This window comes from Lycorma delicatula, chromosome 6, assembly GCF_047948215.1.
Source record: "Lycorma delicatula isolate Av1 chromosome 6, ASM4794821v1, whole genome shotgun sequence".
Lineage (NCBI taxonomy): Eukaryota > Metazoa > Arthropoda > Insecta > Hemiptera > Fulgoridae > Lycorma > Lycorma delicatula.
In genome coordinates this window covers 48,095,067-48,110,048 of record NC_134460.1, presented here as the reverse complement: position 1 = coordinate 48,110,048, position 14,982 = coordinate 48,095,067, and the positions used below count along the sequence as shown (strand labels likewise).

The 14,982-nt window shown below is 29.4% G+C and overlaps 1 protein-coding gene across 1 annotated transcript in view; it reads left to right on the top strand.

The window, feature by feature from the left end:
- Positions 1–14,982, top strand: part of LOC142327047 (protein O-mannosyl-transferase TMTC2-like) — a 478,982-nt gene that overhangs the window by 154,188 nt on the left and 309,812 nt on the right. Inside the window, exon 3 of the mRNA XM_075369816.1 lies at positions 8,705–9,341. Coding sequence (XP_075225931.1) covers positions 8,705–9,341 — 637 coding nt within the window. The remainder of the gene's footprint in view (positions 1–8,704; positions 9,342–14,982) is intronic.

The window sequence follows — 14,982 nt, the reverse complement described above, 5'->3', positions numbered from 1 at the left end:
ACATATATTACTTTCCCGGCGAATATAGCTAGAAAAGTCAATGCTAGTCATGTCAAAAATGAAATATCGGGTTTTTTATCGTTACGTTTTAATTTTTGTATTTTATTGTCCAACTAGTTCCTCTAGACCAAAAAAATTGATGTGGACACCACATGACTTCCTTGTACGCCTATTAAATTACATATATTTTTTATATGATTATATATTTTTTTTTTTAATTGAATTACACTCTATTGTAACTTATTTCAATAATCTTTAATAAATATTTAAATTTATTATTAATAATTATTAATAAATCAATATATTTAAATTTAAAAAAAATTTTAAAAAAGGAAATGAATTCGGATTCGAACCGATGTGCCTTCCCCTTGTACGATCCAAATATTTCATTATATAAAGTTTTACTGGGATATAACTATGGAACCATTGAAAATAAGTACCACTTATTATATATCTTGAACAGGTCTCAATGAGGGCCTTTAGTGCAATTAAGAAAAAGTCCAAAATCAACATGTTTTGGATTTTGGGCATTTTTGGTGAAGTCGATTGCAATCAAAAAGGAAAGCGCACAACTAGATGTTGCAATAATCTTAATTCCAAAATTTCAACATTCTACGGCTAATCGTTTTTGAGTTATGAGATACATACGTACGTACATCACGCCGAAACTAGTCAAAATAAATTGTCAAAATGAATATTTCCGTTAAAATTTGAAAACCGAAATTTTTCGCAATTACAATACTTCGTTTACGTCGTACAAGGATGTAAAAATATATGTATGTACGTACGTAATACGTATGTGTGTCGCACTGCTTTTGGCCCTATATCTCAAGATTAACCGAATGGATTTTCTTAAAATTTCGCACAAATATTTTCTACATATGGAGCATTAATCATATAATTTTTTTTCAAAATTTGTTAGGGTAGGAGGAATATTTCTAAAAAACCAATTTCCATTTTATTCAGAGTCATTTTAGAGAAAACGTTATTAAAACAAATTTATTACCTACAATTCATACATACATTTATAAAAATAAAAAATTTCTTTAATCAATCCCTACCGCTTAAATCTGAAGTATACGTATTTGTTCTTTTGCTCTACATCCCTTCAAAATATTTTTTTCGGAATGTTTGTGATGTCATATTTTATATTAAGAAATGCATACAATTAATTTCTTTAAATAAATTGTTTTTTTTTTAAATTATCATTAAAAAAAATAAGATTTTGATATACTATAAACTTTAATTTTGTATGTGAATCAAAACCTATCAAACTGAGAGTTAAATTCATTAGTGGCTCAGAAGTGATAACTGTACAAACGATTACATAGACAGACGTCAATATTTGTAAGTGTAAATCTCATATCATGGGAGAAAGAGCCACGATAAATTTTACTTAAATAAAAATTCTACTGTACATTAATCTAAATACGAGATCTGTAAATACTTCATATACCATCTCAATGTCGTCATCCTGGACCATGAATCTATATTTTTATGCTAAGATTGACCAAATATGATTTTTGTCATATTTCCATCTTCTTACAGATTAATAGATTCTTAATTGGTTAATTTATACCGAGTGATTCAAAATGAACATCAGGGTTTTAAATCTATTTTCAAGTTTAAAGTTTTGATTAATTATGCATGGAATGAAAGAGCAATTCAAACAGATTAAGCTGTGCGAAAGCTCATAACTGTTTCGTGTAGCTTCCGCTTGAATGCGCTAGTAGTAAAGATGGCGAGTCCACAACAGAATGCGTTCTGTGTTTTGCACCTTGCAAAGTGTCAATCTGTAATTACCGTTCCACCTGCGTTCCGTTTGAAATTCCGTTATGATCTTGAGTGTCCTCAAGACAATGTTGAACGTGTAAGTCTCTTGTACGTAGTGTTAGGAAATCCTAGGCTATGTTTCAACTGTGGTTCTTTCCTCAACTGCAATACGAACCAAAGAACTTTATTTGGCAACAAAATAAACTTTATCAATTTTATTTGGCAAATGCTCCGCCTCCTCACTAGCATAACAGTGCACATGATCGGTTGAATGAAATTCTCCCTGACCGCTGGACTCTCTCCATCGCCGGGGACCTGATGACAGGGCTTGTTTGCCGTGGCCTCCACGTTCACCCGATCTGAACCAGTACGATTATTTTCTATGGAGGTTTATAAAGGATTAAGTGTACGTGCCAGAGTTACCAGGTAACCTACCTGACTTGAGACACAAGATTGAAGCGGCTGTCGCATCAATTACTCCAGACTTAATGATTAAAGTATGGGATGAATTGTCCTATAGGCTGGATTTGTCCCGTGTTACGAATGTGCTCACATTGAACACTTATAGGACAAAGTATTTGAGTTGCTCTTTCATTTCATGTATAATTTATCAGTGTAAAAATTAATTATTAAAAAACTTTTAAATTCTGATATTAATATTCAAACACACAATATTTCCATCCAAACGAGAAAAAGATTGATCGATCTACAAAAGATTAATCTTATTTTACTCATTTAAAATGTAATCAATAATTTCACACTTTGTTAGGATTCATAATTTGCTTTCTTAGCAATATACCAAAACTGTTCTCTGTTATTCATTTTTAATCATATACTTCTAGAAAAATATTTGAATACATCTGCGTTTTCAATTGTGACAACAGTTATTCAAAACCACTGTATAAAACCTTAATAAAAAATATCGATTGTGAAGAAAGACATATTTACAATTATTTCTGAATAAACCTTCAATAATATTAGTCAGTAATGGAAAAATCTTGTTGGATGAAAACGACTTAAATGTAGTGATATCATTTTTTGAGTAGTCATTCCAACATGTAGAAAAATTTTCCTTTCTTCACAAAAAATTTTTTTTAATGAATAAAAAAAAGTTACCTTAAAATCCGTTGAATTTTATTCATCCTTAGAAAAAATATTATTTTAATATGAAAAATCAATTAAATGACTAACCTTTTATAGGTTATATTACTTTATTTTTGCTCCATCGGTTAACAGTCTAAAAATTATTCCAATTTTGAAACATACTAATTATTTTTATGTTCCTGACGTAAAAGAACTTCCTGATGTTAAATGTTTTAGAATTTTCATTACATTACGGTTTGCCAAGTCATAAAAAATTGCAATATTAATGATAAATTATTTTTAAATCTTCAGGCAGCTCAATAGAAGGAATTCTTTCCGTTTTTTAAAGATAATTACCTACAACAAAGAATAGTTAAATAAAATTATAGTTTTAATATTTTTAGAAAACAAAATTTAATTCCAAGAACACTAGAAAAATTGACGTATAAAATAATTTCACTTTGCCTTATCAAACGTTGGAAAAATGTCATACTTAGTCATAAAATTAATAATAATAAATAACATATAAATCTTAATAGCAGACCTCATTTTTACTTCCTTGTACGAAGTAAAGGAAGTATTGTAATCGCAAAAAATTTCGGTTTTCAGAATTCAACGGAAATATCCATCTTGACCATACTTGAATTCATTTTTACTAATTTCAGCGTGACGTCTGTACATACATATGTATATATGTGTGTATGTACGTACGTATATATCTCGTATAATTGAAAAACAATTAGCCGTAGAATGTTGAAATTTTGAATTTAGGACTGTTGTAACATCTAGTTATACATGTCCCCTTTTGATTGTAATCGATTGAATCAAAAGTGTTAAAAAAAGCCGAAACTCAAAAAATAATTATGATTTTTGACTTTTTATTAACCTCATTGAGAGATTTTCAACGTATCATAAGTAATACTTATTTTCATTAGTTCCAGAGTTACAGCTAAATAAAATTTTATTTAATGAAATGTCTTGATCTTACAGGGGGAAGGTACATCGGTTCGAATTCGACTTCATTTCCTTTTTTTTATTTATTTAAATATATTGATTTATTAATAATTATTAACCTGTAATTACAAAAAAGTTTTACAATAAATAATAATTCAATAATAGGAATAAAAAACGAATATCAGAGGTTATTAAAAAAATAAAATTTTATGTATTTTTCATTTAAAAAAATGTATATATATATAATTTAACAGGCGTACAAGGAAGTCATGTGGTGTCCACATTTGATTTTTTTTTAAGGTTCAAATCATTAACAAACCGAATATTTGTTTGATCATTTGATATTACTTTCATTTGTATATAAATATATATAAAGTGATTAAGAAGGAAATGGGAATAAATTCTAGAGCTTGAAATAAGGAGAAATTTCATACAAGCTCTAAGATTAATTCCCAAATTATTTTCCTTTCTTTCTGATATTGTATGTTACTTATTTCATCAATGACTACTAATGATTAAATGCATTCTTGTTCTTTAATTTAAACAAATTATATTATAAACAAAAAATTGTAACTGTAACAATGGACAAAAATATTTACAATATATTTAACCGATGATTTTTAATAAATTTCTTAAGATTGTAAACCTTTATACTATGTATTTTCTCTTAATTCCTTTAATCCCTATGATGTTCCTTATACGATAACCTAATTACCCCTATAGTTCATATTAGTTCAGTGGATCGGATAATTACTTTCACGTACTCACATCTGTATAATTTCCTTCTCTGACCTAATCTATGTCATCTTAAAGATTAAATGATCTTAAAGTGTAATTTTATCGGATCAGTTCTTGTTAAAGCTTATCATCAATTGTAACATGCCTTTTATTTTATACAAGAATGGACTACTTAAAAATCGATTTTTAACGTCTAATAGATTAACTGAAGTTTACAAAACTGATCGCTTTATAATTTAAAATAGTATTGTGTTATTTATGGTTTTTGAAGTTACAATGTTACTTTCAAAGGAATGTATTTTTTTTTTTTTTAAATATGAGTAATAATTTATTTTTTATTTTTTTGGTTTCATAACCTAACAGCTAAAGAAAAGCCACATTTATGAAAAATTATTTTAATAAAGAATTTAATCGATTGAAAATTTATATTCTTTTGATTTTCAATCACGAGAAACAGTTTTTTTCCTCAAAATAATGTCAAGTAGGATTTAAAATCTGATCGATAACTTAATATAATTTTCCTTTCGTGAAGACTTAATAATGAAAATTGCACTTCTAAGTCAGCTTTTGTATCATATCCTCAAATCAATTGCGCATTATATGCTCCGATTGAATTTCATTTTAATAGAAGTAAATTTTTAATAAAAGAATTGGAATCATTTTATTTGAACATTACCACTTTTACATCGTTATAATGTGTATACTAATCTCTTTTCTGTTTAATTATAGAGAAATGATTTAAATATTTTTGTTACTTATGTAAAGCTTACTGATAATTTTAATTGTTTTCTTTTGTTTACTACAGACTAATAATCATCAGCTTGAATGTAATATTACGATTTAAATAGATTTTTCCTTAAAAATATATAAAATTATTTTCTTATGGTTTAAGCAATCATTTTAATTTCGATTGTAAATGCTGGTGGTAATGAATACAGATTTAATTAAAATTTAGAATTCATACTGAATAACTTATCATACTATTCCAGTTAATAGAATCTCCATTTGAATATGATGAAATTAATGCAATGTACTTGATAAGTGTAGAAAAACTGTTAGGAACTGATTTTATGAACGTATGTTATTTTTATTACACGACTGCTCAAAAAGGAACGTAATGTTTTTAGGGTGTATGAACGTATGTTTGTTCCATTGTAGCAGCTCAACGACCGAACCGATTCAGATGTATGACCCCGCGTTGGAATCCTTACGTTACGAGGAGTCTTATATACATGCATTTATGCAATATATATATAAAAATATAAGTAACAGTGGAGATTTGCTGGTTGATGCACAAACTTTAATAAATTGAATTAATGAACATTGAACTGTAAGCCTCTATCACTATGTTAGCTGAATTTCAATTGAATGATTCAAATCAATCGAATGAATAAAATTACAAAAATAGTAGAATTAAATTTACTTTAAGTAATATTAAAGAATAGATTTAAAAAATTTCTGTTTAATAATAATGGGCTTCCTGTGGGAACTGCGTGTGAGGCTAGAGTGGTGAGGTAATGCGAATACCTCGTACGAGGCTCGAGCAAACGTCACCATCAACTGGTAACAAACGGGGTGCCCCAGGGGCGCTCTTTGGGAGGTACAATGGGGTATACTTATAATATCTCTGCAAACAATCGTCCGATTTTCAAAATTCAAACGGGGTATTTTTTAGTAGGTTAAAGGCTAATTTTTGCAAGTATCAGGTACACTCTCGACCTAACAGATCACTGTTATTTGGAAATACTGTCCAAATTTTTTTGACAGTATTTGTCCACAAATACCGTTATATGTCCACAACGCCTCCTTTAGTTAGTTAGTTCTTAATTGGCGCAAATGAAACGCTATATTGAAATAAAAAAAATAAATTTTAAAAATTATAAATGTAATCTAACCAAACTTAACTTACACTCGCTAACCTTGACTAGCGAGCGAGGCGAGCGCAGGTTAAGTTTGGTTAGATTAATTTTCTAATTTTATTTATTTATTTTCCTATTTCAGTATAGCGTTGCAGTGGTGCCATCTGAGAACTAACTAACTACAGAAGCGTTGTGGGCATACAACGAATTTTGACCAATTCAGATCAAATTGTACTTTTATATAAAATGAAGTACAATACTCATCACCCGTTCCAGTTTAAATTATTTCTATCTTAATGATAGTATCCGTGGTATTCAATGGATAATCCAACATGCTGATGTTAATATATCATCAACAAAATATTCAGAAACTGTTTCGTTATTCAAATTATCAACTAATGTTTTACGTTCTCTTTTCTTTCTCTCTACAATCCCTGTAATTATTTCTAACATCCAAACTTTTATCTTCATCCAAAATATTTTAAACCAGCAACGCTGTTTTTATTTATAAGTAGAAAGATTGCTTAACAGTTCATTTTCTTTCCCATCCTTTTTTAAAACAGTTTATGTCCCATAAATACAGCTATTTTCGATGAAAAATATTTACGTAATTGTGTAGATTTCTACTGTTTTGGCTGCTATTTTTATACAACATTTAATCGTTGCTCTATGTTTCATTTTTAATAAACTAAAATTGAAGCGCTTGACTGTACCACTAGAAGAGATTAAAACTTGTATATCCTACAAAAAACCATTCTCTAATATTTCTACTGAACTCAACAGAAAGCTCACTAATATAAGGCTGTATTAGTATTTTTGAAACATAGGTTTCAATTCTCTATGTATTATATAAACCTAAAGTTAACATTACTATTGATTATACCATATTTATTCTTTACTGAAAACCAGATTTGTGTATTCGGAATTGAATTTACCCGGTCTAATTGCTTCGTTTGTTGCCAGGTAAAATAAGTACTTAATTATATGTAATATGTAACATAATCTAGCTTTGACTACCAAATTTACATTCTGATTAACACCTTACATTTCACTTAAATAATGAGTATTTGCATACGCCATTTCCTGTTCATATTCTGTTCTATGCTGTCCAATTTTTCCCTGGTAATTAAACAATTTGAACTCTGTTATAGCTTTCTCCAATCAATATTAATATTTCTCCATGGTGGTATATAATAATTTAATTCGCAGATTTTAAGTGATAGGATTTATTTACTAATGTACAATGCCTAAAATGAAAGATTGAAATTTTGTTTTTTTCTTAAATAAAATAGAATAACCATTGACAGCTAGTAAAGTCATTACACTCATATAAAGGTAAATTTTGACGCATACTTCAATTACTTTAGTACAGTCTGGTTGCATTACTTTATGTACCTGCAAATTTTTACTATTTTTTATTGTAGTACCGTTTACTTAAAATTGTGTATCTGAACGAGAGAAATACCGTTCCAAGCGCATCATTTTAATTAAAAAAATACTGTCAAATCTTCATCTGTCACCTACTACTATCAGCTTATTTCGATTTCAAATTAAAAAGCACAGATAATTTCAACGGTATCAAATCTATTGAAAAACACCAGTCGGATCTCGAAATGTACTTCTTTTGAAAAAAAAATGATGAGCGTTTTAAAATTGTTTTATTGAAGTGTGCTCAGTAAAATGAAATTTCCAAGTTTTATCACCGTGGGGTATTTTTTATAGGTGTCTAAATTTTACCTTTTCGAAAATTTGTTAAAAAACTGTGTATCTTTCTATTTTTACACCAATAAAAAGAAAACCTGAAAATAAAATGCAGATGTAGTTTTATAAGTTTTATGTAGAAAAGATTATGAAATTAAAGGTGTGATCAACTATTGTTTTGATGCCAAAATAATACAGCAGTCACCCGATAAGTTACATGCTGCTTCGTATAAATTGTTTCATAATATAATTTGTCATCAGCTTATTCTACCCAGAAACTTGAAAAAATCGCTTATTAATCACGAATAAGTACTGTAAATAATTAAGGAAATTAATTAGTGATCTCTTCAGGAAGAATTTAATATTAATGAATGATTTCATTGAGAACATAATACTATCGCACTCAAAATCTTGGCCAAGTATAATAAATTTGTTCCACTGTTTATCGCTAGATTACTTGTTTCAGAGTAACATAACATTCTATTATGTTGTAACTTCATAAATATACTTTGTTTATTAGTACATTAACCTGCAATATATACTTAATTTTTATTGAAAAATTGATTAATTAAAATCGTTCTATTTCTTTGTTACAGTCGAGCTATTCTCAGCAATCCTGATGTAATAGGAAAAACGTCGTTAGGAAGTGTCTGGGAACATGACTTTTGGGGTACACCACTATCATCGAGCGGATCGCACGGCAGTTATCGTCCATTATGTGTTTTAAGTTTTCGTGCGACACACTGGGCCTGCGGTTTCCGACCGTGGGGTTATCACGCGCTAAATATACTTCTGCACAGTTTAGCGACGTGGCTTGTATTAAAAGTCGGCCGAACACTTTTACCGTGTCGTGGAGCGACAGCTGCCGGTTTACTTTTCGCAATACATCCGATACATTCGGAAGCAGTCGCCGGTATCGTAGGAAGAGCCGATTTATTATCCTGTATTTTCTTCCTTTTATCTTTTCTTACGTATTTAAAACACGTTCGACTTCGTGATCTTTCTAAAGAAGTACATCAAAAGTTACGTCAAAATATAAAAAAATACACACGTAAAAAATTCGTTCAAGAATCTAATAAAAAATTCAGTACTCATCCTTGTGCGACCTGGGGACTTTTGGGAATTTCTCTTTTACTATCCGCTTTGGCAATGCTTTCCAAGGAAACCGGGCTCACCGTTCTCGCCCTTTGTGCAGTCTACGATATCTCACGTCACAGAACCATTCCTAAACTGGTAAGTATATATTCTATATTTAATTTATAATACTCTACATTTAATAAAAGGTGCCGATAAATATAATTAAAATGTACTAACCTAATTTGATTAAAATTGCAAACGAAATTATTCTTCAAAATTTATTATCAAATCAAGAAAATTGTAAAATGATTACAACAAATAGAACGCAGATTTATTACTAGTGTATTCAGAAACTACATACCTTATATAATACTAAAATTCTTATTTAAATTAAATTTATTATTTTCCAACCGCTTAAATTTCAGATATGTAAACTTAAAACACGTTTGTAATAAATGACCTGTAGTAATTTTTCGACCGAATCGATTTAAAAAAAAAACAATAATATAGATCATTCTTTGGCTTTTTGTAATTCATTACACGCATTTCTAAAATGAGCAAATGTTAATTTATTAATATAAATAAAAATTAACAATAATAGTATATAAGCGTTTAAAATTAATCATATTAATTAAGCGTATTATTATTTTTAAAGTAAATAACAAACCAAAATAGAATAAATTTTCAATAATATATCAGAAAGAGATGTTTATTAATGATTGATTTAATTCCTTGCCATGTTAAATGTCAGTCGTATCAATCAGGGCGGTGACTATTGTACTTGTGATTGGACAATTTAATTCCCCCTTTCCGATTAGCCTACACGTAACTGTAATCAATCTGAACGTCCATGTACTAAATGTTAATAAACATCCTTTGTTACTAGTTCTGGTTCAATCAATGAAGTGATATTTTAAACCTATATAGCTATGTTCTTTTGGAATTAAAAAATAACAATTAGTGTGCTTAATGAATATGTAATTTTTATTTTTCGGAAGTAATTTATTGAGATATAATTTTAACAGTAATCTAGCAAATTCTTAAATAGATTCTTGGAATTTTAAAAATATATTTTTAAAAAGGATCATACAAAGTTTAAGAAAAAAATAAAAATATAATATCATAACAAAGAAAGGAATTCAAAGAATTAAAAAAAAATAAAAAAACCTGTTGGTAAAAAAATTTAATTCAGGATTTTTTATCGACAATACAAGATATGCTTTAATAGAATGACTTTTCGATATCATCCAGGGTTAAAATACTCTTCTTATAAAAAACCAGACAGGTGAAATTTAAAAAAATAATAATATAAACGAGACGCAGAATTTCAATTTTTCTTATTCTTTGTTTACAGTTATAATAGTAATGAAATGATTGTTTTTAACGGACGAATGATTACATTTTATAATTACCTGCATTTTTAAATTAATTAACCAGTAATAAATGATTAATTATATTTAGTATAATTTTATTTTAGTATGGTTGCAACATTTTTTTAAGATCATATCGATTTTTTCCAATATTTCAAAAAACTTTACTTTTAAATAAACTGAAAATCAGAAACGCTCAAAAACTGAGAAAAAAAAATATATATCGAATAATATTTAGTCGATTATTCAATAAGTATTTACATTACGGATAGAATAATTAGTAGATAAATAACGTTAAAAATAATAAATAAAAACATTTGACGTTTGCAGATGATTTAATTCTTTTAGCGAAAACAAAAGAAGCAAAACAAAAAATCTTAGAAAAATAAGCAAATGAAATAGGTTTTAGAGAAAAGGTAATTATTAGAGAACGGTACAAAAATTTTGACAAAAATAGTGGAGTAAGACTGGGAACTAAAGGCCTAAGCATTAACTGTTTAGCTTTCTCTGATGATATGGCATTATTAGATAAAAACTAAAAAGAAACTGAACAAGTTAAAGAATTAGAAAAACAAGCTGCTAAAATGGTATTAAAAATCACGTTTGAAAAAACGAAAATTTTGACTAATTATAAAAACTGCCCGAATTTCATTAATTTAAATAAATAAAAAAAAATTGAGAAAGTGGATAATTTCAAATATCTCACAGAATTGATCGGTTGGAATTGTATAGATAAAAAAGATTTAACAGTCAAGAGCTAATAAATTGGAATTAGATTTCCGCCTAACGAAAAACATGTAACAAACACTTTTCATCATAGAACTCAAAATTTCGGCACTACAAAACTGTGATAAAGCCGGAAGCATTCTATGCGACAGAAACCCTAAGACTGTGCAACAAATGTTTACTAAATAAAAAAGAAAGGAAAATTACAAGAAAAATTTTAGATCCTAAATTTCAAAATAATCAGGTAAAATTAATCCCAACTAACAAAATTTATACTAAAATAAAGAAACTGTCAGACAGGATAGGGAAGAGACGGATTTCATTTTACTCTAATTTACATACAATTAATAATAGCAGACTGACTACATAAATTTTTGATTTCTTCCAAAGTAAAAAAACTAAAGGCAAATGGTTAACACAAGTCCAAGAATATTACTTTTTTAAAAATAAAAAAAATCATCAATTTTAGGTAGAGTTCATAAGAAAGCTACCAATTGTAATGGGTACCCTGATTTGACTTCCGGAAAATTTCACATATCTTTGCGTTTCACATCTCCCAGACCCCAAAATCACCGACAGTTCAAAAGTTTATATATATGATTTAGTTACTTATATTAAAACATTTTTTTTACTAAAATAGAAATAAAACTTTTAATAATTGAATTGCAAAGTTTTCCAGTGAAGTCACAAAGTTTTGCAATGAAAAAGATGGTCAAGGTATTGAATACTTGATCGGAATAGCCAGGAAAGTCATGCAGTATTTTTCAACCTTTTTCCCATACAATAGTCAGCAATTTTTCTGATACTACTTTCATTGGATCTATAAAAAATATTACATTAGGATGTATTTATTACATACGAACTAAATAAAGTATTTTTATTTTTTATTAGTAAAAATATTAACAGCGGAACAAAATTAGAAATTTAATTTAATTTATAATTTATTTTAAAATTAATTCTATTCAAATATATAATAAAAGCATGTATATCAGTAAAATTTCGGTTGAAAACTAGAAAAAAATTATACAACATTATCCTAACAAAGCTTACAAGTTACATAAATGAAAAAATAAATTTTATAATTAAGTAAAGAAAACAAAAGCAACAAATAAGGAAAAAACATGATAAAGAAGACGTGGAAAAGACAAGTGGTAAATAAACATTTATAATGGGGGTTTGTTTTAGAGTAATAGAATTTTGAATTGAAATAAAGCACATAAAAAGGTGGTAAGTTTGAAGACAATTTTATTTTTATCTGAAAAATAACTTTTCCATTTAATTTTTAAAAATAATTTCCGGCATATGTATACCTCGACTAGCTTAGATTAACCGGATTCGACCAGTCAAATTTTGAACCAGTTTTTCAAGTAATTGGGGACCTATTTTGTTAATAAGAAGAGTTACATTTGCTTCCAAAGTGTCAATTGTTGTTGGTTTATCAGCATAAACAAGAGAGCCAAACATCTCCAAAGAAAATAATCCACTGGCGTTAAGTCACATGATCTTGAAGGCCGATTCACTGGAACATTTCGTGAAATAATTTTGTCGCTAAATTTTTGTTTCAATGAATCGATTGTTTCGGTAACAGTATGTGGTGTGGCACATTCTGTTGAAACCAAAACTGTGCAGGTCGATGTCGTGCATATTTGGAAACAAATATTCATTGATCATTGATCTGTAACGATCACCATTTACAGTAACATGAGCTCCCGTCTCATTTTGAAACAAATAAGGACGGACGATGCTTCCAGCATGTTACACACACCATACAGTGCATTTTTCAGGATACAATAAGACTCGTAAATTTCCTGAGAATAGTCTTACTCCATATACGGTAGTTGTGCTTGTTGAAATAACCATTTAAGCAGAAAATGAGCCATTTTACCAGAAATGAAAAATAATTTTTCGATAAAAGAGTGGATCAGTTTCCAATTGATTTAGGCACCATTTATCAAACAAACGACGCTTATTATGGTCTTGCGGCTTCAGTTGTGGCACCAATAGCATCTTGTATGGGTGTAGACCAAAATCTATACGTAGTATTTTCCATGAAGTGGATGGACAAAGTCCAAGTTGTTGAGAACGGCGACGAATAGACACATTCGGATCTTCTTTAACACTATCACTGACACCGATATTTTCGTCTGTACGTACACGTCGTTGTCTTGTTTGTTGAGAATAGTCTTACTCCATATACGGTAGTTGTGCTTGTTGAAATAACCATTTAAGCAGAAAATGAGCCATTTTACCAGAAATGAAAAATAATTTTTCGATAAAAGAGTGGATCAGTTTCCAATTGATTTAGGCACCATTTATCAAACAAACGACGCTTATTATGGTCTTGCGGCTTCAGTTGTGGCACCAATAGCATCTTGTATGGGTGTAGACCAAAATCTATACGTAGTATTTTCCATGAAGTGGATGGACAAAGTCCAAGTTGTTGAGAACGGCGACGAATAGACACATTCGGATCTTCTTTAACACTATCACTGACACCGATATTTTCGTCTGTACGTACACGTCGTTGTCTTGTTTGTTGAGAATAGTCTTACTCCATATACGGTAGTTGTGCTTGTTGAAATAACCATTTAAGCAGAAAATGAGCCATTTTACCAGAAATGAAAAATAATTTTTCGATAAAAGAGTGGATCAGTTTCCAATTGATTTAGGCACCATTTATCAAACAAACGACGCTTATTATGGTCTTGCGGCTTCAGTTGTGGCACCAATAGCATCTTGTATGGGTGTAGACCAAAATCTATACGTAGTATTTTCCATGAAGTGGATGGACAAAGTCCAAGTTGTTGAGAACGGCGACGAATAGACACATTCGGATCTTCTTTAACACTATCACTGACACCGATATTTTCGTCTGTACGTACACGTCGTTGTCTTGTTTGTTGAGAATAGTCTTACTCCATATACGGTAGTTGTGCTTGTTGAAATAACCATTTAAGCAGAAAATGAGCCATTTTACCAGAAATGAAAAATAATTTTTCGATAAAAGAGTGGATCAGTTTCCAATTGATTTAGGCACCATTTATCAAACAAACGACGCTTATTATGGTCTTGCGGCTTCAGTTGTGGCACCAATAGCATCTTGTATGGGTGTAGACCAAAATCTATACGTAGTATTTTCCATGAAGTGGATGGACAAAGTCCAAGTTGTTGAGAACGGCGACGAATAGACACATTCGGATCTTCTTTAACACTATCACTGACACCGATATTTTCGTCTGTACGTACACGTCGTTGTCTTGTTTGTTGAGAATAGTCTTACTCCATATACGGTAGTTGTGCTTGTTGAAATAACCATTTAAGCAGAAAATGAGCCATTTTACCAGAAATGAAAAATAATTTTTCGATAAAAGAGTGGATCAGTTTCCAATTGATTTAGGCACCATTTATCAAACAAACGACGCTTATTATGGTCTTGCGGCTTCAGTTGTGGCACCAATAGCATCTTGTATGGGTGTAGACCAAAATCTATACGTAGTATTTTCCATGAAGTGGATGGACAAAGTCCAAGTTGTTGAGAACGGCGACGAATAGACACATTCGGATCTTCTTTAACACTATCACTGACACCGATATTTTCGTCTGTACGTACACGTCGTTGTCTTGTTGTTGGTTTTTCATTGAGTAAAGGAAATGTTTTTCAAAAATTATCAACAGTCGGATGAGTAAGTTGTTCTGATGGA